This window comes from Cinclus cinclus, chromosome 9, assembly GCF_963662255.1.
Source record: "Cinclus cinclus chromosome 9, bCinCin1.1, whole genome shotgun sequence".
Taxonomy (NCBI): domain Eukaryota; kingdom Metazoa; phylum Chordata; class Aves; order Passeriformes; family Cinclidae; genus Cinclus; species Cinclus cinclus.
The window spans coordinates 27,842,609-27,868,346 of record NC_085054.1 but is presented as its reverse complement, the minus strand read 5'-3'; the positions used below and the strand labels follow the sequence as shown (position 1 = coordinate 27,868,346).

At 44.4% G+C, this 25,738-nt stretch overlaps 2 protein-coding genes across 2 annotated transcripts in view; one reads left to right on the top strand and one right to left on the bottom strand.

The window, feature by feature from the left end:
• NEB (nebulin) overlaps nt 1-23,378 on the top strand; it is a 98,105-nt gene extending 74,727 nt beyond the window's left edge. The window contains exons 118-138 of the mRNA XM_062498733.1: nt 451-555; nt 1,321-1,431; nt 1,888-1,998; nt 2,988-3,101; nt 3,225-3,329; nt 3,742-3,846; nt 3,960-4,064; nt 4,848-4,940; nt 6,516-6,608; nt 10,560-10,652; nt 12,086-12,178; nt 15,369-15,461; nt 15,894-15,986; nt 16,722-16,814; nt 17,524-17,616; nt 17,900-18,007; nt 18,730-18,913; nt 19,456-19,548; nt 20,180-20,332; nt 21,162-21,271; nt 23,205-23,378. Of these exons, the coding sequence (XP_062354717.1) occupies nt 451-555; nt 1,321-1,431; nt 1,888-1,998; nt 2,988-3,101; nt 3,225-3,329; nt 3,742-3,846; nt 3,960-4,064; nt 4,848-4,940; nt 6,516-6,608; nt 10,560-10,652; nt 12,086-12,178; nt 15,369-15,461; nt 15,894-15,986; nt 16,722-16,814; nt 17,524-17,616; nt 17,900-18,007; nt 18,730-18,913; nt 19,456-19,548; nt 20,180-20,332; nt 21,162-21,271; nt 23,205-23,378 (2,322 nt within the window). The remainder of the gene's footprint in view (nt 1-450; nt 556-1,320; nt 1,432-1,887; nt 1,999-2,987; nt 3,102-3,224; nt 3,330-3,741; nt 3,847-3,959; nt 4,065-4,847; nt 4,941-6,515; nt 6,609-10,559; nt 10,653-12,085; nt 12,179-15,368; nt 15,462-15,893; nt 15,987-16,721; nt 16,815-17,523; nt 17,617-17,899; nt 18,008-18,729; nt 18,914-19,455; nt 19,549-20,179; nt 20,333-21,161; nt 21,272-23,204) is intronic.
• Nucleotides 23,379-24,558: 1,180 nt separating this feature from the next.
• The window catches only part of RIF1 (replication timing regulatory factor 1), a 45,072-nt gene continuing 43,892 nt past the window's right edge, over nt 24,559-25,738 (bottom strand). The window contains exon 35 of the mRNA XM_062498030.1: nt 24,559-25,712. Coding sequence (XP_062354014.1) covers nt 25,498-25,712 — 215 coding nt within the window. The 3' untranslated portion in view covers nt 24,559-25,497. The remainder of the gene's footprint in view (nt 25,713-25,738) is intronic.

The following is a 25,738-nucleotide window of genomic DNA, read 5'->3' as shown; positions in this document are numbered from 1 at the left end:
CTTGGACAGGGACACTTCCCACAATCCCAGGTTGCCCCAACTTAGCCTTGGACATTTCCAGGGATGTTCAAGTCATGGAAAAGCAAGAAGGTCACATAAGGAAAACAAAGGACCATAAGGAAATGGCTGTTAATCAGGTTGTTGCTAATGAGGTTGTAATTCATTTTAAGCCAGTCCTTGTTGCTGCAGTTTGGGATCACTCTCTGACTTGGCCACAGCATTACCTCACTGAGCACTCTGAAAATCTAGAATAATAGAATTTGAAGCAGGAATGTCTTAATGGCCATTTTACTTCCTGGACACCAAATTTTCCATTTGCTGATCCATAATACAAATTCCAGCAAAATAAACTGCATTAGACATTCAATTTTTTATCACAGAGCTGTGCATAGTAGGCACATAATTAGGTCTTTGATTATTCCGGAGGGTGACTTTGTCCTTTCTTCTCAGGTGAAATACAGAGAAAAGTATGAGAAGGAAAAAGGAAAACCCATGTTGGACTTTGAAACTCCCACATACCTGACTGCAAAGGAGTCTCAGCTCATGCAGAGCGAGGTAAAATCAATACTGATATGCTGAAAAGCTTTAAAGTTTCTTTTTTAAAATTAAACTTTAAGATTTAACAGGCAATTCTTATTTGCACCTTGTGCATGCTGATAGACTGAAAAATTATAGTTGCTTCAGATTTCTTTGTGATGGTTGTTGAATGCATGAATGAACACTTATGACACTTTCCTGTCATGAAATGAGTTGATCTGTAATCTTTTATTGGTAAATGAAGCTTAAACAAGTCTTTGAGTAAGAAATTAATTTTTACAGCATGACACAGTGTTACATGTTATCACAGGACACAGAAAGTGTTCTGCTTCTTTTTTTTTCACCTCAAAACTCCATTTTTGATAAACCTTTTTACTCCCTGTGTGTCTCTGCTGTCACAATCTCCCATGACCTTTCATTTTCTTTTCTTAAGCAGTTTTTTTTGTGTTTATTTGAAGTTTATCCCTGTTCTGGCCCAGATGGAGGCTGCAAAGCAGCTGCGTAAGGCCATTAGTCCTTGTGGTACCTTTGAAAGCTTTCTCTGCATAGATAAATGAGTAGAAAAAATTAAAAATAAAGGCAGGATCAGGTCCTGTTTCCATATGAGCTGCTTCACAAGTTTTAGGTGGAACAGGATTTAGGAGCCCATTTAGCATCAACTATACCCAGTGACATCAACACCCTCCCAGCTTTGCACATAATGAAAATACTGTAATAAATATTTGCTGTTTGTTTTCCTTTTTTCCCCCCTTCCCTTCTTCTTCTTCTTCTTGCTGTCATTAGAAAGAATATAAGAAGGACTTTGAAGAGTCCATGAAGGGCAGGAACCTCACTGGCCTGGAGGTCACACCATCCCTCTTACATGTCAAATACGCCACCAAAATAGCGAGCGAGGTACCAGCTCCTCTGGGCTTCTTTCCTCTGCCTCCTGCAGCACTTCCAGCATTCCCAGTTCTTCTTCCCCACTTTCCTGCCCACCCACACTGAGCATGTTTACACCCATTTTGTGCTGTCAGCTAATTTGCCACGGACATTTCTTCCTTGTCCTTTAACCGTATTCCCATTTGCTGCTCCTCTCTGACTTCCCCCAGCCTAACTGGTCCATATGTGTGTGCCTTGGCCATTTATCTTCCACAATAATCCCTATCTTTTGTTGGAGCAGTTTTTCCATAACCTTCTACAATATTCTTTCTTCTTTTCCAAATTTCCTTTTCTTCTTTTATCTTTTGGAGCTTTTGGAATTCTTTTTTCTTTTGGTTTTTTTCATTTTTTTTTTGCAACGGAGTTGGTAGAGCGTAAAACTCCCTGTGTTCTGGTTTTGCAATGTTTTTCCTTCTCCTTCCCCTGCAGAAAGAGTACAGGAAGGATCTGGAGGAAGGAGTCAAAGGGAAAGGACTGACAGCCTTGGAGGAGACTCCAGACATGCTCAGAGCCAAGAATGCCACTCAGATCCTGAATGAGGTAAGGAAGAGCTGCTTGGAAAATTCCTGAGTGGATGAAACAGCCTCCAGCTGCCCTGGGCAGGGACAGCTCCCACCATCCCAGGCTGCTCCAAACCCTGCCCAGCTTGGCCTTGGACACTCCCAGGGACCATGGGGCTGCCACAGCTTCTCTGGGAATTCCATCCCAGCCCCTCCCCACCCATCCAGCCAGGAATTCCTTCCCAATATCCCAAAATCCCACCCATCCCTGCCCTTCAACTGGTGTGAACTTTATCATTCCCAAGAGTAGAAAGAAAAAGGAAAGAACGTGGATGAGGGAATGAGGATCAAAGTGGACTTTTAAGGGAACTCTTTCCTGGGTTCACAGTCACTGTCAGGAATTCAGATGGGAAACAGCAGCTGCGATCAACAGTCACTCAAGGGACTCATTAATTAATTAGCTAATTAATAAAGGGACTAAACCAAGATTTAAGTCATAAAGCACAAACTGAAATAATCTGAAATTGTATAATTTGTGTTCATGATGATGAGTTGATATTAGAGGTATTCCTGGTTTGGGACGGACACTGTTCCTGGTTTGGGATGGGCACTGTTCCTGGCTGGGATTGACACAATTACTGGTTTGGGATTGGCACTATTCCTGGTTTGGGATTGGCACTATCCCTGTTTTGGGACTGTGACTATTCCTGGTTTGGGATGGGCACTATTCCTGGTTTGGGATTGGCACTATCCCTGTTTTGGGATTGTGACTATTCCTAGTTCGGGATTGTGACTATTCCTAGTTTGGGATTGTGACTATTCCTGGTTTGGGATTGGCACTATCCCTGGTTTGGGATTGTGACTATCCCTGTTTTGGGATTGTGACTATTCCTGGTTTGGGATTGGCACTAGTCCTGTTTTGGGATTGTGACTATCCCTGGCTGGAACAGGCACTATCCCTGGTGTGTGGCTGTGAACCTGGAGCTGTTGCAGCCTTTGATCCATGCTCCATGCCCTTCTCCCCTGCAGAAGGAGTACAAGAAGTCCCTGGAGCTGGAGATCCGTGGGAAGGGCCTGAGTGAGCTGGCGCTGGAGACGCCGGATTTCGTGCGGGCCAAGAACGCCACCGACATCGCCAGCCAGGTCTGTGCCCCCCTGCCTCACGGAGCTCTTTCCAAAAGAAAATCCAGATTTTTCTGGGTAAACCCAGCGTGAGCTGTTGTGCAGAGATGACCCAGGCCCCTAAACGTGAGCTTTGCCCGACAGATCAAATACAAACAATTGGCAGAAATGGAGAAAGCCAACTACACCAGTGTTGTTGATACTCCAGAGATTATTCATGCCCAGCAGGTCAAGAACCTTTCCAGCCAGGTATCTTGAGTGAAGCAATTAATCCTGCTCATGTGGGACCTCCAGGAAATACTAATTAAACACCCAAATAACCACCTCTCACAACCTTCAGGAGGCACCAGGGGACAAATCTTTCCAGAGCTCTGGAATTCTACGGCAATAATCAAATTAATTGTACTGCTGTGTCAAGTGACACAATAATTTCTCTTGCTTTGCAAAGCTTATTCTTTTTAAAGCAGATTCTTATTTTTCTACTCCTCAATAACCTGCTATCTAAAATAAACCTTGCACAGAGGCATAATCTCAGTTTCTGTCAGACAGAGAAGAACTCACATCTCCACAAAGATAGGCACTACTCAACAATCAATAACTCCAGTTTGTTTCCTGCTGCTTTGGTGTTTTCTATTTTAATCCATTTGGGATTTTCCATCAGAAAAAATACAAGGAAGATGCAGAGAAGAGCATGCCCTACTATGTGCCGGTGGCTGACACACCAGAAATGCAGCGGGTCCGAGAGAATCAGAAGAACTTCAGCATGGTGAGTCCAGAAATAAATTCTAAAAAACCCCCATATTTTTCTCATTTTTGAAGAAAACTGTGAGGGAATTTATACAGCATGAAGTTAACATTTGACATTTTCCCTTCTCACAGCTTCAGTATCAGTCAGACCTACAGAACAGTAAAGGAAAAGTCACAGTGGTTCAGGACACCCCAGAAATCCTGAGGGTGAAGGAAAACCAGAAGAATTTCAGCTCGGTATGGTCACCTCTGTCTTCACTCCTCAGCCCCAAAAAGTAGAGTTTAATACCTTTAACAAAATTACAGTTTTTGGTGCTTGTCCTACAGGTACAGTGGATTTAACTGAGCTTTATAAAGTGTTTTTCCTGCTGATTTTGTGGGGCGATTGCCCTCTTTCACAGGCACAGATGTGGCAGAGTTAAACAATCCCTCATTAAATTAATATCATTATTATCCCTTTCCTTTGTGCTGTTCCCTTGCCAGTCCTGCTGCCCCTCGTGCTCTGTGTGCCTGAGTTGTTGCCCAGTTCCTGTTGCCATCAAGTGCCTCAAGTCTCCTGTGGTATTTTGCCTCCAGCACCATTAACAAAGTACAAAGTGGAAAATATTTGTATAAATCAAATTAGAGCAAATAATGATCTTCAGTCCTAAAATCAGCCCACGAATGTTTTGATTATGGAATTATGGAATGGGTGGAAGGGATCTAAAGCTCATCTTCTTCCATCCTGCCATGGGCAGGGACTCCTTCCACTAGCCCAGGAATATTCTACTGAAAGAAATTTGATAATTTGATTTATTGTAGAAATAATCTTCTACTTAAAAAGCATTAAATATAAGAAGTCAGCTCTTTTTTTTTTTTTCCCCCCACAAATGGTGCTCACTTTGGTCACCTTCAGAGAAGAAGCAACCAGGGTGGATCCTCTGGGCTTTCAGCTGCTCTGTTGTGTCCAAATTCAGTGTCTGGGAGCAAGAATGTTGTGTTTTGGATTCTTAACCTTGTGTCTTCATTCTAAACGTTAAGATTTTGTATAAAGAAGATATTGGAACTGGAACCACAATTGAAAAGACCCCAGAGATGCAGAGAGTTAAACGAACCCAGGATAATATCAGCTCGGTACACAAGAATTGGTTTTTCATACTCACCCTACCACTGCTAATTCCACTTGAAATAATATTTTTTTAATATATTTTTCTTTTCTTTACATCTTGCTAACAGTGGTTTGGCAATAACCCACCCAGTTAAGGGTGACTTTCTGAAGGTTTTTTGCCCATCTTTGTTACTTTAACAGTAACCTCTCTAATGATTAACCTTCCATTTCTTACTCACAACCCATTTCTAAACTGTGAAAGCTCTTGCTGTCAATTTGATTTTGTCCCACATAGAGTTTGGACAGAAAAAAAGAAATATTTAGGTGGGAAGGGATGTGTTGAAATCATCTATTCCAGCCCTGTGGCTCAGCTTTAGGATGAGTTGAGTTTTGAGTATCCCACAGGATGAAGATTCCACAATCTGTTCCAGGGTGGGATCATCTCCCAGGAAAATCTGTTTTACTCTCTTCAGACTGAATTTTCTGGTGGTGATTTTTTGGTTTGCTGTGTCTTGGCAAATTTGGATGTTATCTAAAAGGTCACAGCACTCTAAAATTGGAATAATTTTACTTATTAATTTTATTTGAAAGCTCCTAAACCTCCTCCATGCTTATTTTTTTTTTGAATGGTGATGTCATTTAGTGTCATGCACTAACACTGCAGCCAATTTGTTCATGCAGAACGTGTTAAAAATGTTAAAAATGGTATTGTGAAAGGCTTTTTTTTGTTGTTTGCAAAGCAGAAATGCAATGGCACCCTCACTGCCGAAATGCTGTGTGATGATTCTCACCTTTGTTAAATAGGAGGAGGAGCTCTTACACATCCCAGATGCTCCTTTGGTTGGTAGAAAGGCCAAACAGTATCAGGTTGAAAGGAATTTATGTGGTTCTGTTAGCTTGGAAACACATCATCACAGGTTGATTATGTGCAGGTGCTTTTATTGAAGAGCTCTGGGAATCAGGGGTACAAACCCAAATCTGACTCCCACATGGATTCGAGATGGATGTGTTTTTATACCCTTTTCATTATATAACTACATATTAATTATGAACCCCATCTTGTTCTATTGTATACATTGATCTTATCCAAGCATGAATTCTTGTCATTTTCATCAGGTCCCCCAAACACCTTTTCTCATGATTCTTGTGACGGTAGCACCCTTTCTCATGATTCTTATTACAATTAAACAATAATTATATTCAACTCCCAAACAATCATTACATTCAACAATAATATCATTTATCATACGATGATTACACAGGTGCAGTTTCACCTGATCGAATTCATTCCCAGGGCCTTGTTCCCATTCCCAGCCCTACCAGACCCAACCTTTCTTTCCACCCCCTGCATCCACACAATTCCCACGATTTTAGAAACATTTTAACCCTATGCTCTCAGTTCTATAAAACCCTTTCAGTGCCATTCCCAGTGACTCAACAGCACAATTGCGACCCTTGTCACAGATCCCTTGGGAAGTGAGGGGAAGGTGGTGAAGTCCTTTCAACTTCCCCTCTCCAGGAAATCAGGATAAATCTCTTTATGAGCCTTTGGAATGTTTCCTGTAAAACCTTTTCCTTGCCCTAAGTGCTGTGCTTTTCAGGTGAAGTACAAGGAGAGCATTGGCAAAGGGACTCCCATTCCTGACCTGCCCGAGGTGAAGCGAGTCAAGGAGACCCAGAAGCACATCAGCTCGGTAATGTCCCTGCTCCCTGCACACCAGCAGGAATTCCCTGCTCCCTCCAGGGACCTGCTCCAGCCTTTTCCTCTTGGGAAAGCTCCAGCTCTCCCAAATCCCTGTGGCCAGCAGCAGGAAACTGAAATTCCTGAGTTTTACAGATTATCCCCATCGGTCACTGCCTGTGTTTCTTCTGTGGCTCTTTCTGAAAAAAAGAGCTAAGAACAAAAATTACCCAGGTTATGTGTTGAAGTTTGGGGGGGGGGAAAGGATCAGGAAGACAGAACTTGGAGGGAAAAAACCCGTTTGGAGTGTTTTGTATGACAATTATAAGGGAAAACAAAACCTTCCCATATCCAGTCAGGTATAAAATTCACAGCTCACTTATGGACAACTAAGTTGTTCTTGCAAATGATTCCTCTTCTTTTTTTTTTTTTTTTTCTAACCTTCACCACAAGTTGTTTTCCCTTGCTGTAATTGATTTATTTGTTTCAATGACATCAAGCAGTGAATTTTTTGTTAGTTTGTTTTGGTACGAGGATTTTCCTGCTTGCAAGAAGAGCTGTGAGTGCACTTGTCAGGTGTCACCACATTGTTTGGGTTCTTCCACAAACATCTCCTTTCCTGAAAATTACAATTTAAAAAAATCAAATAACTACAGGTTAAATTGAACCTCATAACAGGAGTTGATTCTGTTTCCTAAAGATTTAACCCAAAGTAAAATAGTGCTCCAAACAAACAGAAATTAAAATGAATAAAGCCCACAATGAAGTCTTTGTGCACTGAACAATTCCAGAAAAGATTAAGATTTTTATTAATCCCACAAAGAAATGCTGACTGCCTATAAAGTGATTCTACTGTATTTGATGAAAAGTAAAATGTTCCTCTCAGGATGGGGTCAGCAGCATATTTTAATTTGTGTCCTTTAAATGAAGATACATTGAAGGGAAATTACTCTGAGCTGGTGACTGCTGATAAAGCCCCTGAGGGATGTAAATGGTGATTTTATTTCTGTCTAATCCCAGTTTGTGATGGCAGTGAAGAGGTCAGGGATGTCCCCGGGGTGCTCTGACCCTGCTGGTGCTTGTGTCCCACAGGTGTTGTACAAGGAGGAGCTGGGCACAGGCACCCCCACGCCCGTGACCCCAGAGATGGAGCGAGTCAAACGCAACCAGGAGCAGATTAGCTCGGTATTTACACCCTGCAGGATTTATAACAACGGGCTGTTGTTATAATCCTGTGCTCGTGGCACCCTGACCTTGTTCTTCCTCACGGGTTTAGTCCTGCCTGTGCCCTGGCAGGGTTTTAGCTCACTGATCTTCCACTCTTTGTGCCTTTGGGGGATTTGCACCTTCACGCGCTTTTCTTCTAAGAACAAACCTGCCTGAAAATAATCCTGCTGTTCCCTGAGCTAAACTGGGCAGCAGAACATCCCATCCCTGTGGAGTTGTGGTGTTTCTCCCCACGTTTGTTTTACCCTGAGCCTTTATCTCCTCTCTGCAATGACCCATTCACAGATTAATCCACCACAGCCTCTTCCTTAATCCTTGCCTCTGGAACGAGCGTGCAGCGAATCCCAAGCGATCCTAACTCTAAACACCATCCCATAACAGTGGGATTTGGTGGGTCTGGCCTGCGCTCAGTGGGGTTTTTGTGGCACTGCTGTTGTCCCTCACAGGTGTTGTACAAGGAGGGTTTAGGGGCTGGCACTGCCACGCCGGTGACGCCAGAGATGGAGCGGGTCCGACGGAACCAGGAGCACATCAGCTCGGTACTGAGGGACCAGCACACCCTGCTGCCCTGCCAGTCCCAATCCCAATCCCAATCCCAATCCCAATCCCTTTAACTCCTCCGTGTCACATCCTTGTCTGTGCTGGGAACAGCCCTTCTTTAATCTAACCCCAAAAGCCCTGGCAGGATCCTGATGTTTTCATTTTCCCCTCAATTGAACTCGTGCTCCAGGTGGAAGATTTTAACCTCAGGAATTCAAGCACTGGGGCAGGGCTTGTTTTGCTTCCTAGGGAAATATTCCTTGTGGGAATGATGTCCCTGCTCCTCGGGAACACAATCCACCCTGCCAATGGAAAATGGGCTTTTAACCCTTCCCAAGCCAGGGGGCAGGGAATGCTGGGGTTGGAAGCAGTGAGATGTCTCTGCCTGTTCCTGCCCTGCTGCTGTGGCCCGAGGAGGAGCTCGGGTGCCATTCCCAGCTCCTGGCAGGGAAGGAACACCAGGGACATCCAGCAGAGATGGGAAACTTGGAAAATTCCTGCGGGAGTCTGGAATTCCCACTCCTGACACATCCAGCCCAAGAGCTCCGCGCCACCACTTCACTGGGGAGTTGTGTTTGGAATTGTGGGGTCCCTGTGCCCATGTGGGGTCACTGTGTCCCATGTGGGGTCCCATGTGGGGTCCCTGTGCCCATGTGGGGTCCCATGTGGGGTCACTGTGTCCCATGTGGGGTCCCATGTGGGGTCCCTGTGCCCATGTGGGGTCCCTGTGCCCATGTGAGGTCCCTGTGCCCATGTGGGGTCCCTGTGCCCATGTGAGGTCATTGTGTCCCATGTGGGGTCCCTGTGCCCATGTGGGGTCCCTGTGCCCATGTGGGGTCCCATGTGAGGTCATTGTGTCCCATGTGGGGTCCCTGTGCCCATGTGGGGTCCCTGTGCCCATGTGGGGTCCCATGTGAGGTCATTGTGTCCCATGTGGGGTCCCTGTGCCCATGTGGGATCACTCTCCCCAGTCCCAATCCCATTCAGCTGGGCACACCTGGGGCACACCTGGGACACAGCTGGGCACAGCTGGAGCTGGGGGCCTGGGAATTTCCTGGCTCTTGGCACACGGCCGCAGCTCTGGCCCTGCTGAGCTCACAGCAACAACACCTGGGGGTTTTACCTGAGGGTTCTTTGCTGAGCTTTGACCAAAGCAAAACTCTTTTTTTCCCCCCACTTTGCAGTTCCACAATATTAAACTATTTCTCTTGTCCTCCCTATCCTTCCCCTTCCTTTATTTTATTTTTAAAAATTTAATTTAATTTAATTTAATTTATCTTATTTTATCTTTTTTATTTTTATTTTATTTTTATATTTTATTTCATATTTTATATCATATTTTAATATTTTATTTTCTATTTTATTTGATATTTTATCTTTTATTTTCTATTTTATTTTTAGACTATTTTCTATTTTATTTAATATTTTATCTTTTATTTTCTATTTTATTTAATATTTTATTTTGAATATTTTATTTCATGTTTTATCTCATATTTTAACATTTTATTTTCTATTTTATCTCATATTTTACTTCTGCCTTTGAATTTACTTCCTATTTTATTTTATTTTCTGTTTTCTCTCATATGTAATTCAATTTTAATTTCAATTTTCCCCTCTGCTGCTGCCCACAGGTGTTGTACAAGGAGGGGCTGGGGGCTGGCACCCCAGTTCCTGTCACTCCTGACATGGAGAGGGTCAAACGCAACCAGCAGAATTTTAGCTCGGTATCTTTTTATCATTCCAGAAAGAAATTCCACATCTCTGTAACTATTTAACACCTGAAAACTTTAAACCCTCTCAAATTAACTTATTTTTTAAAAATCCCCTTCCTTCTCTTACGTTTTTAGGCACTACATTTTATGCACTTATTTTTCAAAATATTTTTCTTATCATTTAACACCGGATGTTCCATGTGCTTTAATTTTTTCCTGAAGTTTATTTTGCATTTTAAACCTATTTTTAAAAACAATTTGCTGAATTCCCTTCCTATAATTCTTTGCTCCTCTGCCGGACCCTATCCAAGCACTTGGATTTATATTCCCAGCTGAATTTATCCCAATTAATAACTGATTTATGCTCCCTAATTTTTCCTGCTTTCTAGTACATTTAGCGAGCATAAAATTCTGTAATCCCCTCCGTGAAATGCAGATTTTTTTTTTGTTTGTTTGTTTGTTTTTTACCTTTTTTTGCCCCACAGGTGTTGTACAAGGAGGAGCTGGGGACAGGAACCCCCACCCCTGTGACCCCTGAGACTGAGAGGGTCAAACGCAACCAAGAAAACTTTAGCTCGGTATTTTTGAATTTCAAAAGCCAAAAAAAAAAAAAATAATAATAAAAAAATCCCCTTTAATCGATTTTAAAATAATCCTAACCCCAAAATAATCGATGGACACAAGAGCATCCCTTTGCCAATTTTCCTTTGCAATCACTGACTTATTTTAATTAGATCCATCCCACTAATGAGTTGAGGTTCCTTCTCCTTATTTTTTCTTTTTTATGATCTGCTTTTCCTTTTATGAATCCCTTCCATCCTCGATTCTGTTTGATTTCTGCTGGTTTTCCCATGAATGAAACCCAAACTATTCCTTGCCTGCCCCAAATCCGTGGCTGTGCCCTGAGCTGTGCTCCCTGAGCCTGCTGGGATGGGTGTGGGATGGGGAAATTTTAACTGGAGAAATGGGATTGCTGCCTGGATTCCTCCTGGCTTTGGTTTGTGCCTTTTCCCTTTGGGTTTGGTGCCTTTCCCTTTGGGTTTGGTGCCTTTTCCCTTTGGGTTTGGTGTTTTTCCCTTTGGGTTTGGTGCCTTTCCCTTTGGGTTTTGTGCTTTTTTCCCTTTAGGTTTTGTGCTTCTTTTCCCTTTAGGTTTGGTGCCTTTCCCTTTGGGTTTGGTGTTTTTCCCTTTGGGTTTTGTGCTTCTTTTCCTTTTGGGTTTGGTGCCTTTTCTTCCTTTGGGTTTGGTGCTTTTCCCTTTAGGTTTGGTGCTTTTCTCTTTGGGTTTGGTGCCTTTTCCTTTAGGGTTTTGTCCATTTTATTCTTTTGGGTTTGATGTCTTTCCCTTTGGATTTGGTACTTGTTTTCTTTTGGGTTTGGTGCCTTTTCCTTTTGGATTTGGTGTAGTTTCCCTTTGGGTTTTGTGCTTCTTTTCCCTTTGGGTTTGGTGTTTTTCCCTTTGGGTTTAATGCCTTTGTTTCCTTTGGGGTTTGGTGTTTTTTTCCTTTAGGTTTGGTGTCTTTTCCCCTTTGAGTTTGATGCTTTTTTTAAATTTGGGTTTCGTGCTTCTTTTTCCTTTAGGTCTGGTGCCTTTTTCCCTTTGGGTTTGGTGTCTTTTCCCTTTGGGTTTGGTGCTTTTTTTTTTCCTTTGGGTTTGGTGCCTTTTCCTTTAGGAAATGTGGCAGGGATTCACTGGAATTGTTTTGGGGGTGTTGGAATGTGTGGAAAAGTGAGGGAAACACCACTAAAAACAGGGGAGCACTAGAAATTATATGTATGTGATATATAATATATATTAAAAATCTAGAAAACATATAATTAATAATTTATATATAAATACATCCCTTTTTCCCAATACCCCACCTAAACCCACCCTCAGCCGTAGCAGAATTTTAAATGTATTTTTTATTCCCAGGGATTTTTAAACCCAGGACGTGTCAGGAGTCCCTTTCTGGTGCTCTGGGTGTTTTTTTTGTGCTGCCATAATTCTGAATTTTGCCCCTTGCCCCACAGGTGTTGTACAAGGAGGAGCTGGGGACAGGAACCCCCACCCCTGTGACCCCTGAGATTGAGAGGGTCAAACGCAATCAAGAACACATTAGCTCGGTATTTTTTAATTTCAAAAGCAAAAAAAAAAAAAAATCCCCTTTAATCAAATTTAAAATACTTTTTAACCAACCAAAAATTATTCTTGTTTCCTTATAATTGACTTTAAAAAAATAATATCCTGGTTCCTCTCAGAATTTTTTTTTCCTTCATAATTATTACTTACATTGTTCTTATTGCCTTTCTTTTTAATTAGATCATTTTGGTAATTGAATCCCACCTTTTGGAGTGTGATTACCTTTTTTTGTTAACTCTTTAAAACCCCACCCTGTTCTCCTTAATTACTCAAAAAAAAATCCTTTTTTTAAACTCATAAAATCTCACCCTGTTGTCCTTATTTGGTCCTAAGAGTCCTTTTTTTAACTATTAAAATCGCACCCTGTTTTCCTTATTTAGGATTTTTTTTAAATTTATTTTCCTTATTTATTTTCCTTATTTCCTTTATATTTCCTTATTTTAATAAAGCCCCAGCAATTTAGCCCCAGCAATTTTTTAACCCATAAAATCCACCCTACTTTCCTTATTTATTTCCAAAAATCCTGTTTTGTTTTGTTTTTTTTATCTAAAAACCCACCCTGTTTTCCTTAATTAGTCCCAAAAAATCCTTTTTTTAACTCTTAAAAATCTCACCCTGTTGTCCTTATTTGGTCTCGACAGTCTTTTTCTTTTTAACTCCTAAACCCCCACCCTGTTTCCTTTATTTAATCCCAAAAATTCTATTTTAATTCTTTAAAATCAACCCTGTTTTCCTTATTTACTCCCAACAATCCTGGCTTTTAAAAAAACCACTCTCCCTGTTTCCTTATTTAGTCCCAGCAATCCTTTTTTTAAAAAAAAAACCTCTTAAAAACTCACCTTATTGTCCTTACTTAATCCAAACAATTTTTGTGTTTAACTATTAAAAATCCACCCTATTTTCCTTATTTATTCCCAACAATCCTGTTTCCTTTTTTTTTAACTAAAACCCCACTCTGTTTTTCTTACTTATTCCCCCAAAAATATCCTTTTTTTTAACTTTTAAAAAACTCACCCCATTGTCTCTATTTGGTCCAAGCAGTTTGTTTTTGTTTTTTTTTTTTAAACTCTAAAACCTCACCCTTTTAAAAACTCACCTTATTGTCCTTATTTGGTCCAAACAGTTTTATTTTTTTAACTCTAAACCCCCACCCTATTGTCCTTATTTAGTCCCAAGAGCCTTTTTTTTTAACTCCTAAAAAAACTTTTAACTCCCTATTTCCCTTATTTAGCCCCAACAATATTTTTTTTAAACTCTTAAAGCCCTCCCTATTTTCCTTATTTAGCCCAAACAATTCTTCCTTTGAACACTTAAAACCCCTCTCTATTTTCTTTATTTAATCCCAAGAGTCTTTTTTATTTAACTCCTAAAACCCCCACCCAGTTGTCCTTACTTCGTCCCAGCAACTCTTCTTTTTAACTCTTAAAAATCCGCCCTGTTTCCTTATTTAATCCAAACAATTTTTGTGTTAAACTGTTGAAAATCCACGCTGTTTTCCTTATTTATTCCAAACAATCCTGTTTCTTTTTTTTTTTAATTAAAAACCCACTCTCTTTTGCTTATTTAGTCCCCAAAAAATCCTTTTTTTAACTCGTAAAGACTCACGTTATTGTCCTTGTTTGTTCCAAACAGTTTTGGTTTAACTCTAAAAATCCACCCTATTCTCCTTATTTAGTCCTAAGAGCCTTTTTTTTTAACTCCTAAAAACCCACCCTCTTTTCCTTATTTAGTCCCAACAATCCCTTTTTTGTTGTTATTTTTTAACTCCTAAAACCCCACCCAGTTGTCCTTACTTCGTCCCAGCAACTCTTCTTTTTAACTCTTAAAACCCCGCCCTGTTTCCTTATTTAATCCAAACAGTTTTGGTGTTTAACTGTTGAAAATCCACCCCATTGTCCTTATGTAGTCCCAGGCTGGGTGTCCCGGATTTGTCCCCGTCCCTGACCCCGCTGTTCTCCCGCAGGTTCTGTACCGGGAGGAGCCGGGCACGGGCACCCCAATCCCGGTCACTCCCGAACTGGAGCGGGTCAAACGCAACCAGGAGCAGCTCAGCTCGGTATTTTGGGGAGCAGGAGTTTTCCCTTTAACTCCACTCTGCCACCGCTCCTTAACCTGCCTTAAAAATAAAACAAAAAAATACAACAACGCACAATTCCTCGAAAAAAAAACCTCATAAACAGACGCATTCTTCTCTTCCTCGCTGCCTTACTCACCTCTTCACTGATGGAATTGTTTACAAATATTTACGTCGTTATGAATTATTTGCGAGTATTTGCGTTATTCTAAATATTTTTAACCGTTTTGTTCCCTGTTTCCGATTTGCCTTGATATGCGCGGGGTTTATTTATGTATTTATTGATTGATTTTTAATATATCTAAAACTCTTCGCGCCTTGTTTTAACCGTGAAAAAGGGAGGGTGCGACTTCTGCGGGCGTTTCAAAGCTCCCATTTCGCAGGAAATGATGGATTTAATGGATTTTTTTTTTTTTTTCTGAGTTTGCTGACGGGTTCGGATGGTTTCTCGTTGTGCAGGTGTTGTACAAAGAGAGCGTGGGGACAGGGACCCCCACTCCCGTCACCCCCGAGATGCAGAGGGTCAAACGCAACCAGGAGATTTGCAGCTCGGTACTTCGCCAAGAGCAAAACTTCCCTTTAACTCTTTAAACCCGGAGCTGAAACCTTTTTAACTCTCTTTCTCTCTCTCTCTCAACCCCCCTTTTTTTTTTTTTTTGCCCCAAAATAACCCTGCCCCAAAGGCGCTCAGAGCAGGGCTCGCTCCTCACTCGTGGCTTTCTCAGGTTGAAGTGTTAACTCGCTTCAGTCGATCTTGGTTTTAAGAGTGGTTTTAATGTCCCCATCTAATCCTAAATCCACTCGAACTCCTCTCCTTTTCTCTGCAGTGCTGCTGCCATTTATTGATAAGCAGTTAATTAAGTTTTTGAGTTTTCCTGCCCTGCTCAGCCCCTCCAGCGGGATTTTGTGCTCTCGGATGCTGTACTTACCTCATTTATCACCAGCACTTCAAGCCAGGCTGCCAAACTACTCCTCTACTAAAACAGTGCCTAGGACCTGCTTTAAAACCAGCCGGGGAACTAAATCCACGGGAAAAGGAAATTGTCGGGAGAGCTGTTGCTGACTGTGCCTTTCTCTGGCTCCTTTCTCTCATCCCACAGGTTTTGTACAAGGAAAACATAGGGAAAGCCACCCCCACCCCCGTCACTCCCGAGATGGAGAGAGTCAAACGCAATCAAGAGATCATTAGCTCGGTATTTCCACCAGGAAAAATTCCTAAAAAAAAAAACGGAGTGAAGTGTTTAACCCGGCTGGAGCATCAGCAACCTGTGCTTTATTAACCCCTGAAATGTGCTCACACACAAACCTTTAACTTCTTCTCTTTAAGGCTGCCCCAGGCAGGGTTTTACTAGGAAAAAAAAAAAAATCCCTTTTTGGGGATGGATGCTGTCCTGATTGATTTTTTTTTAACCCTTTCTTACTCCAGCTGTGCTTTGACACCCTTGAATCCAGCCAGGGCTCATTCCTGCATCCCAGATTAATGACAAAGCTCCGATTGCTCCTCCTGTGCCCCAGCCCTAACTCACTTTGTCCGCTCTGCTTTTCGGTTTTTCTTTTTTTTTTTTTTTCTTTTTTAAATTGTTTTCCTTTTCAATGACTTTTGGATACTCCCTTGTATCCTGTAGGTTTTGTACAAGGAAAATGTGGGGAAGGTGACCCCGACCCCCATCACCCCCGAGATGGAGAGAGTTAAACGCAATCAAGAGATCATTAGCTCGGTACCTTCCCAGGAATTTCTGCTTTCCTTTGTGCTTCATCTTAATCCAGTAACAGCCTAACTCCCACTCAGAGCTGGTTTTAATTTTAAAATAGACGTATTTCTTTTTTTTTTTTTTCTGCGCAAAGAAATGTTTTTATTCTAAACCCAAATTACTTCAGTATTAACGGTGTGAAACAGAATTTCGGGCCTTTTTTACGACTCGGTTTGTGAATTTGTGGGTTCTATCCAGAGCATCTCAAGAGTTTGGATCCCTTGGTGGGGATCAGGGAATGTTTGGCTTGGAAGGGACATGAAGTTCATTTCATCTCCTCCCACTAGCCCAGGTTTTCCAGAGATATCCAGGTTTCTCTCTGTGTTTAGCGTTTCACCTTCCATTGGATTTGACTTCAGGGAAAAACACCCATCATTATCTGGGGCTGTGTGGCAACAAAACTTCCACCTCCCTCCCAAAAAAAATCAGGAATTGCTTCAAATATCGATTAAAAAAAATCAGATAAAGCATTTCTTAAAGAGCTTTTTAGTACCAGAGGCACTTCCTGAGCCTCTGGAGATCCCCCCTCACCTGGATAGAGCCCTTAACCAAATCCCAGTTTTCCTTTCTCTGTTCCTCACCCCTCCCGCCAGCACTAAACCTTTGAGGTTTTGAAATCGGGTAACAAAGCAATAATTTACATCCCAAGCGCGGTGCTCGGGCGCTGTTTAAAAGCCGGGCTCGCTGTTCTGTGTCCCGCAGGTGTTGTACAAAGAGAACGTGGGGCAGGCCACCCCCACGCCCGTGACCCCAGAAATGGAGCGAGTCAAACGCAACCAGGAGCAGATTAGCTCGGTATTGCCCCGGGAAAAGAACAAAACAAAACAAACAAATCCCTTCCTAAACCTCCCTAAACTGCAGTGCTTAACACCACAGGATGTCATGGAGCCCTTCTGAATAACCTCACCCTGCCTGGTTGTAGTTAACCCTCTAATTTTTATTTTTGTTTTACAAAGTCACCTCTTGAGTACTGTAATCTTAAAGATATATATATATTTTTTTTTTTTTGGTCGTTTAACTTGTTAATACGATTTTCCCTTTTTTCCCCTTCCCCTCTGCTAACGGCTGGTGTTGAGTGTACGAGCCAGTAACATCCCAGTTGTGGAGTTCTGCCCTGGTGACCGAGTTCCTTTGTGGTCTGTAGGTTGCATACAGGGAAGGTTTAGGGAAAGCCACTCCCAGCCCGGTCACCCCGGAGATGGAGAGAGTCAAGAGGAACCAGGAACAAATCAGCTCGGTACTGCCAAGCACCTTGTGTCAAAAATAACCATCCTCAGCCAAACTCCACCTAATTCAGCCTTATTTTCCTCATTTTTACCTATTTTCCCTTTGTATTTTTAATTTTTTTTATATATTGTCTTTTAACCTTTTGCCGATAACCTTTCAGCCGCTTCGTTTCCCCAGATCTTCTCCACTCTTCAGGGCTGGGTTTGTTTGAACATGAACCCCCACTCCCAGGAGAAGCTGGAATTCCTCCAGCCCGAGCTCTGTTTGTGCCCTGCAGGTGCTGTACAAGGAGCACATGGCCAAGGGAACTCCGACCCCGCTGACCCCGGAGATGGAGAGAGCCAAACGCAACCAGGAGAACATCAGCTCGGTGGGTGCAACGCAGGAAAAGCACATTTCATCCCCAAAACCCTCACTGAGACAGGAACCACGGGGAATCCTTTAAAACTTCCCGGGGAAACCGAGCATTTCTGTGATGAGTTGGGTTCGCTCGTTAAATTTCAAATTACTGCCGTAATACTCTGCGATGTATAAAATTACGGTTCTTCAGCAAGAGTCACACATAAAAAACTGTATAAAAATCCTTCCTCCAGGCTCTTCTTTGCCAGCCTGGTGCTCCAGAGGTAACTCCTGTCCTCCTCTTCCCCCGGCAGGTTCTTTACTCCGACAGTTTCCGCAAGCAAGTCCAAGGAAAAGCCGCCTACGTCCTGGACACCCCGGAGATGCGGCGCGTGCGGGAGACCCAGAAACACATCTCCACTGTAAGAACATTCCCAGAGGTGTCCTTCCCCCTGGGAGGGGAGTTAAAGATAAAAATAACCCTGCCTGGCAGCAAGGACAGCCGGTCCTTGTTTCCTACCAGCTTCGCTTACCCAAGTCTTTAATGCTAAAGCAACTTTGGGACTGGGGCTCTCTCAGGATTGGGAAAGCCAAAGTTGAGAAGCTGTCCGTGCTGGAGATGCCCCCGAGGGAAGCAGGAATGACAATGTGTAGCTTTCCTGCCTTCCTCTGGGGCACATTTCAGCCACAAGGTCTGTGAGCACTGCCTATGGGGGCAATCAGCTCTGTCGTGATTTCATCTTCGCTCACAGGGACCTCCTTCAGCCGACAGAGAGAGACTGGGAAATGCAGCACAGCCTTGTTCCACAGGCTTTATTTCTGCTGTGAAGGGGGTCAGGCAGCAATCCGAATACACGGGATATTGCACGTGCTTTTATATGTTTCAGGAGGATCAAAAGTAAACCAATAGGGTACAGGACTGAAACGCTATCCAGCTACATCAAAGTTCTTTGTGTGAAATAACCAATGACTAAGAATCAGTTCTAACCAACCATCTTCTAAAAAGATATCAGGGGGTTTTACATTTTTCTAGCATTAGTCATTCTACGTAGTTTTTCTTATCTCAGAGGGAGTACCAAGGGGGCCTCACAGGGCTATCTGCAGAGGGATCTGTCTCCTCTACAAGAATCCTTTGGAATTGCAGGTGAAGTACCACGAGGACTTTGAGAAGAGCAAAGGGAGCTTCACGCCCGTGGTGACCGACCCCATCACGGAGCGCGTGAAGAAGAACATGCAGGACTTCAGTGACATCAGCTACAGGGGCATCCAGAGGAGGGTGGTGGAGATGGAGCGGAAACGCGTGGACCAGGACCAGGAGAACCTCACAGGTCAGGACACCTGGACACTTCTGCTGCAGGAGGGGTTTAATTTCAGCTCAGCCGCATCCATTCCAATTTGTCGTCACCTGGAGATGTTCTTCTCCGAGTTCTTTTTGAAAATACTCTCTCCCAACAGGTGTAAATCATGTGTGACCTGCTGTGCCCACCTTGAGAATGTCACACTGCCTTTATGGTTCTTGCTGCTGTTTTGAACTTCATCTCTATCTATTACACAAATACCTTGCTGTTAATTGATTGTAAAAAAAGCCAAATTTATGCTGCAGAGTTGAGAAGCACTTCTTTATAAAACAAGGGTGATTCTTCAAAGAATTCCAGACTGGTTTGGGGTGGAGGGACATGAAAGCTCCTCCAGCCCCACCCTGCCATGAGCAGGACACCTTCCACTGTCCCAGCTTACTCCAAGCCCTGTCTAACCTGGCCTTGGCCACTCCCAGGGCTGGGGAGGGCACAGCTCCTGTCCTGCTGTCCAGGCCAGGCTGTTCTGCTCAGCCTCTCCTCAGGAAATGCCTTTTTTCCTTTCTCCCCTGCAGGGCTCCGGGTGTGGAGAACCAATCCTGGCTCTGTGTTTGACTACGACCCTGCCGAGGACAACATCCAGTCCCGGAGCCTGCACCTGATCTCAGGTGTGTCCCAGGGCTCCACAGGGGAAAAATGGGATTTAGATTCCTGCAGGGGTGTGGTCTGGGTGCCAAACAGAGCTGAGTTACCCCAAGGAACACAGAGGAGAAATTGGCTGTAGCTGCTCCTCACCAGCGTAACTTATGTTCAAAAAATACATTATTAACCTTCCTGTCATAAAATGATCCAACAGAGGCAGGAGGAGGAGGATTGTTGATGTGACCCACAGTTGTTGTGATACAACCTGTGCTTCCTTCTGGAATTACTGAACAGGCTGTTCTTGGTGATCTTTCTTTAAATTCCTGTCTGACAGGAAAAATAGCTGCATGGTAGAAAATCGTGGGGATGGTTCAGCGCTGTGTCAGGAATAAAATCACAGGATAATTAGAATAAAAAATTTTGGAAACAGCCAGGATGAAGAAAGGATAAAATGCCGTGAATATTGAAGAGCAGGACTTCAGCATGGAATACTTTAAAAAGCGCTGGGAAATCCCACTATGGAGCTGAACTGTAGAACTACACTGGGAGAGTGGAAAAGTTGAGCTTAGCAGGGCTGGGTTCTATGAGGGCTCAGCTCTGGGGTTGGTGACTGTTGGAGCCCCAGGGTGCTGACTGTCCCTGCTGTCCCGTCCCCAGTGCAGGCGCAGCGCCGGAGCCGGGAGCATTCCCGCTCTGCCAGCGCCCTGAGCATCAGCGGCGCGGCCGACGAGAAATCGGAGCCGTCGGAGGGCACCGAGCAGCGCCTGTCCTACTACAGCAACGGGGGCTTCTTCACCACCAGTGCCACAGGTACTGTCACAGGTCCTGCCGCTGCCACCCCTGGGGACACACAGGGACCAGCTGACCACCGGCTGTGCTCAGATATTCCCAGAGCCGGGAAAAAAACACGTCCCCAAAGTGCTGAGTGTGCACAACCAACAGCTACAAAGGAGCACGTTCAATTGATTGGGCACGTCCCTGCTCTTTGTCCTGATCAGCTACACCACAATCCCATAATAACCCATCACAATGATCTTTATCCCAACCAGATCGATCACAGCCCCATAATAACCCCACACAATGACCTTTATCCCAAACAACCCCACACAATGATCTTTATCCTGACCAGCTCCATCGCAATCCCATAATAACCCCACAGAATGATCTTTATCCTGACCAGCTCCATCACAACCCCATAATGCCACGCAATGATCTTTATCCCAAATAACCCCATACAATCCCATAACCCCCTGCCATCCCATAACAACCCCCACAATCCTATAACCACCCACCATCCCATACAATCCCATAACCCCCCACAATGACCTTTATCCCAAATAACCCCTCATCCCATAATGACCCCCCACGATCCCATAACAACTCCCACCATCCCATAACGCCCCGCCATCCCATAAAAACCCCACACAAAGACCTTTATCCCAAACAACCCCATACAATCCCATAACAACCCCCACAATGACCTTTATCCCACAAACCCACACACTGATCTTTATCCTGACCAGCTCCATCACAATCCCATAATAACCCCACACAATGACCTTTATCCCAAATAACCCTACACAATCCCATAACCCCCACCATCCCATAATGCCCCGATCCCACTCTCTCTCTCCCCCAGTGGGGTACAAGCAGGTGAAGACCATTGAGCTGCCGCAGCAGCGCTCGTCCTCGGTGGCCACCCAGCAAACCACGCTGTCCTCGGTGCCATCCCAGCCCTCCACGGCCGGGGTGAGTCACCGGGGGGACAATAATTAATCCTTAATTAGCACTAATTGCTGGGGGATTCACGTGCCAGTCCATGGTGCTGAAGCTCTGGATGAAACCAGGTGAAGGTGTTCCCCTCGCCTGGAAAGTTGGAATTGGTGCTTGGAAATCTTGAATTGGCGATTGCAAATCTTGAATTGGTGTTTGGAATCTTTAATTGGCACTTGGAAATCTTTAATTGGCGATTGGAAATCTTGAATTGGTGATTGGAATCTCTAATTAGCACTTGGAAATCTTGAATTGGCAATTGCAAATCTTGAATTGGTGATTGGAATCTTTAATTAGCGCTTGGAAATCTTTAATTAGTGATTGGAATCTTTAATTAGCACTTGGAAATCTTGAATTAGTGCTTGGAATCTTTAATTGGCGCTTGGAAATCTTCAACTGGCGATTGCAAATCTTGAATTGGTGATTGGAATCTTTAATTAGCGCTTGGAAATCTTTAATTAGTGATTGGAATCTTTAATTAGCACTTGGAAATCTTGAATTAGTGCTTGGAATCTTTAATTGGCGCTTGGAAATCTTCAACTGGCGATTGCAAATCTTGAATTAGTGCTTGGAATCTTTAATTGGCGCTTGGAAATCTTTAATTAGCGCTTGGAAATCTTGAATTGGCAACTGGAAATCTTGAATTAGTGATTGGAAATCTTTGATTAGCACTTGGAAACTGAATTAGCAACTGGAAATCTTGAATTGGCACTTGGACATCTTGAATTAGTGCTTGGAAACTGTAAATTAGCACTTGGAAACTGTGAATTGGCATTTGCAAATTTTGCACTTGGCAATTTTGAATTAGCATTTGAAAATCTTGAATTAGTGCTTGGAAATCTTTAATTAGCACTTAGAAACTTTGCACTTGGAAATCCTGAATTAGTTCTTGGAAATTGTAAATTAGCACTTGGAAACTTTGCACTTGGAAACTGTGAACTGGCACCTGGAAATTTTGGGTTAGCACTTGGATACTCTGAGTTAGCACGAGGAAATCTTTAATCATCACTTGGAAATTTTTGATCATCACTTGGAAATTCTGAATGAGCCCTTCTTCCTACTCAACCCTTGAACACGTGGGAGTGGGAGAAGCTCTCATTCCGAGATTGCCTCTGGAGGAAAGGACAGTGGGAATGGCATCACCCAAAACCTGCTGGGAGGGAACAGCTTCGAGGTGACACTCGGAGCTGACGGTGCCCACGAGCGGCCCAGGACGCTGCTCAGGCCGGGGGGCAGCAGCACACTCAGGGACCCCAGGGGCTCAGGGAGGGAGGAGAATCCACAGCCAGGAGATGGAAGGAGCAGCCAGACCCTGCTGTGACACCAGTTCCCATCCCTGGAGTTTGAGCTTGTCCCCTCTGGCCCTGGCACCAGGTGTTCAGGGCCGTGCCAGACCTTGACCATGTCCCTTGGTGTCCCCTCTTTGGCTGCTGGGGTTTGACCATGTCCCTTGGTGACTCTTGGTGTCCCTGCAGAGGACATTCTGCCCCATGTCAGGGTGTGACCACATCCCGTCTGTCTTTTGTGTCCCTTAAGACATTCTGTCCCCTACAAGGCTTTCACCATGTCCCTATGTCCCTCTGTGTCCCTTCTGTCCCTGCAGAAGATGTTCTGAGCCATATCATGGTTTGACCATGTCCCTTCTGAAGAGGTTCTGAGCTGTGTCAGGGTGTGACCACGACCCTTCTGTCCCCTGCAAGGCTTTCACCACATCCCTGTGTCCCTTCAGAGGAGGTTCTGTCCCCTGCCAGGGTGTGACCGTGGCCCTTGTGTCCCCACAGAAGAGGTTCTGAGCCATGTCAGGGTTTGACCACTTCCCCGTGTCCCTTCAGAAGCCATTCCAGGCCATGTCAGGGTGCGTCCCTGCCGTCCCCGGCAAGGCTTTGACCGTGTCCCCGTGTCCCTGCAGAAGACGTTCCGGGCCATGTACGATTACACAGCAGCGGATGCGGACGAGGTGTCCTTCAAGGACGGGGACACCATTGTCAACGTGCAGGCCATCGACGAGGGCTGGATGTACGGCACCGTGCAGAGAACCGGCAAGACCGGCATGCTGCCGGCTAACTACGTGGAGGCCGTGTGAGCCCAGCCGGCCCCGGGGCTGGGACACCGATCCTGGGGCTGGGACACCGATCCCGGGGGCTGGGACACCGATCCTGGGGCTGGGACACCGATCCTGGGGCTGGGACCCTTCTCTCAGCACCTCCTGGCCCCCTCAGCCACAAAAGAAATAACTGCAGAGCAAAACACACCTGGAATTTTCACATCCTGCCTTTCTCCCAGTGCCAGACACTCCCAAATGGTGCCTGGGATTTCAAACGCAAGACACTAGACACCTCCAAAATTCCAAGACTAACACACACACAGAGTACCTGATGAATTCTCCCACAGAGAGAGAATTTTTCTGGGCTGTTCTAAAATGTTTGGATCTCTTTTCCATTTAAGCTTTGTATTTCAAACCAATTTATCTGGGGAGGGAAAAGCAACCAGCCCCTCTCCTCCCGCTTGCTGAGCTCTCATGAATGTGTTCTGCAATTGTTCTGGGGGCAAGAGCTGTGATTTCTTGTAAATTAGTGATGAATAAAGCTGAGGTTTCTGCAGTAGTGGATGGGTTCCGTGGTGCTGGAAGAGGGAATTCATCCCACAAATTACTGAGGAAGGGAAGGACCAAGACCTGGGGTTATTTCACACTTGAGCATCATTTTCTTTTGCTTCATCTACCGCAGCAGCCACTCAAGGGCAACGAAGGGAATAAAAATCCCCGGCTACTGTGTCTCTATCTAAAGAGTAAATCCAGGTGAACAGCGGGGAGCCCCTGAGGAGTGGAGAGTTCAGAGGGAATTGCCAGCAGAGGCAGCCTGGAAGGGAAATGTCCTTCCCCAAGGCAGGACCCAGGGGTGCCAGCACTGGGAACTGGGATTCCAACCCTTTCCCTGCATCAGGAACATCCTTCCCTGTCCAGGGCATGGGATTGTAAAGCTGAACTCTCCTAAGGAGGCAGAGCTGGAACCAAAACAACTTCTCAGAAAAGCAAGAAAACCCACAGAGCTTCCTCTTACAGCCCCAGGCTGTTTGTCCTGTCCCTCTTCTCCAGGAGACACAAACAGTGCAAAAAACACTCAGGGGCTTTGCAGAGCAGATCCCACCCTGTCCTCGAGGACCTGCACTGATGGCATTCCAAGGTCCCTCTCAGCCTCGGGAACCCAAATTCCAGGGGAAGCTGAGGACAAAAAGCCCAGAAAGCACCAAGCCATGACCACGTCTGGGAACTATCTGCTCTTTTATTTGCCCATATAGAAGTTCTAAAACCACCCGCAGCAGTTCCTTTCAATAAACACCCATCTGGACAGCTACAGTCCCATATATACAGATCAGAATTCCAGAGGGAAAAACCTGGGAATTCTGGCCGAAGGTCTCCAAGAAGCAGCATTGCAGTCCATGCAGTTAAACTCCATAAATTATTACCCAATATCTGCTGTGAGTCTGTACACAATATACAAAGAGCTCTTGTCCAACTCATCCATTTCCCCATGAAAAACAAACAAACAAACAAACAAACAAACAAACAAACAAACCAAAAGCCTGGGAGGCTCTGCAGAGTCTTTCTCCTGTACAAGCACATTTCCTCAGCACTCCTCATCTTGAATTGTACAAAAATACATGGAAAAATAGATCCAGTACAAATCCCAGGCTCCTGCTGGAAGGAATGAAGCCCAGCTTAGCTCACAGGTGCTGCCAGAGTTCAGCAGCTCCAAAGGAACCAGCTGGGGTAGGAGGGGGACAGAGCTGGCAGCTCTCACCCCACAGCAAGAGTTTGCAGCAGTAAGAACACTTTGGGTTTGAAAAAAGGAAATAATTTAATTACTCTCTTGGTTTGGTTTTTCACAGTCTTTGCTATTGCACAGCTTTGTCAGGTTTTGTTTCACTGCCTGAAAGGCAGATGCATAGCAAAAACACCTCTGCCAGGGAAGAAACAGTCCCACAAATTAGGGGGAAAAAAAAGAAAAACAACAAAAAAAATTAAAAAGAAAAAAGAAAAAAACAAAAAACCAACAATAACCAAAACCCAAAAAGATAGTAAATTTATGGAGGTGTTAAAAAACATCTTAGAGCACAAAATGCAGATTTCAGGAGTAACCTAGCAGGAAGGAAAACAAGTGGGGGGACAAGTGCTGTACCCAAGTCCTCCCCAGGAGCTGCAGCTACTCGGGGCCCTGGTGGGGAGGGGAGCGCCAGCGAGCCTGCAGGTTCCTCAGGATGCACGAGGCCATCCCTGCCAGCTTCTCCTGCATCTCAAAGAGCTGCCTGCCAGAATAGCCATGGAGATCTTCTGAGCTCAGCTGGGCAGCCAGAGCCTGGATCTGCCCCAGGAGATCCACCGGGGGCTGCTCGCTGCTCGTGGCGCCTTCCACCAAATCTGAAAGGAGAGAATGCAGGAAAATC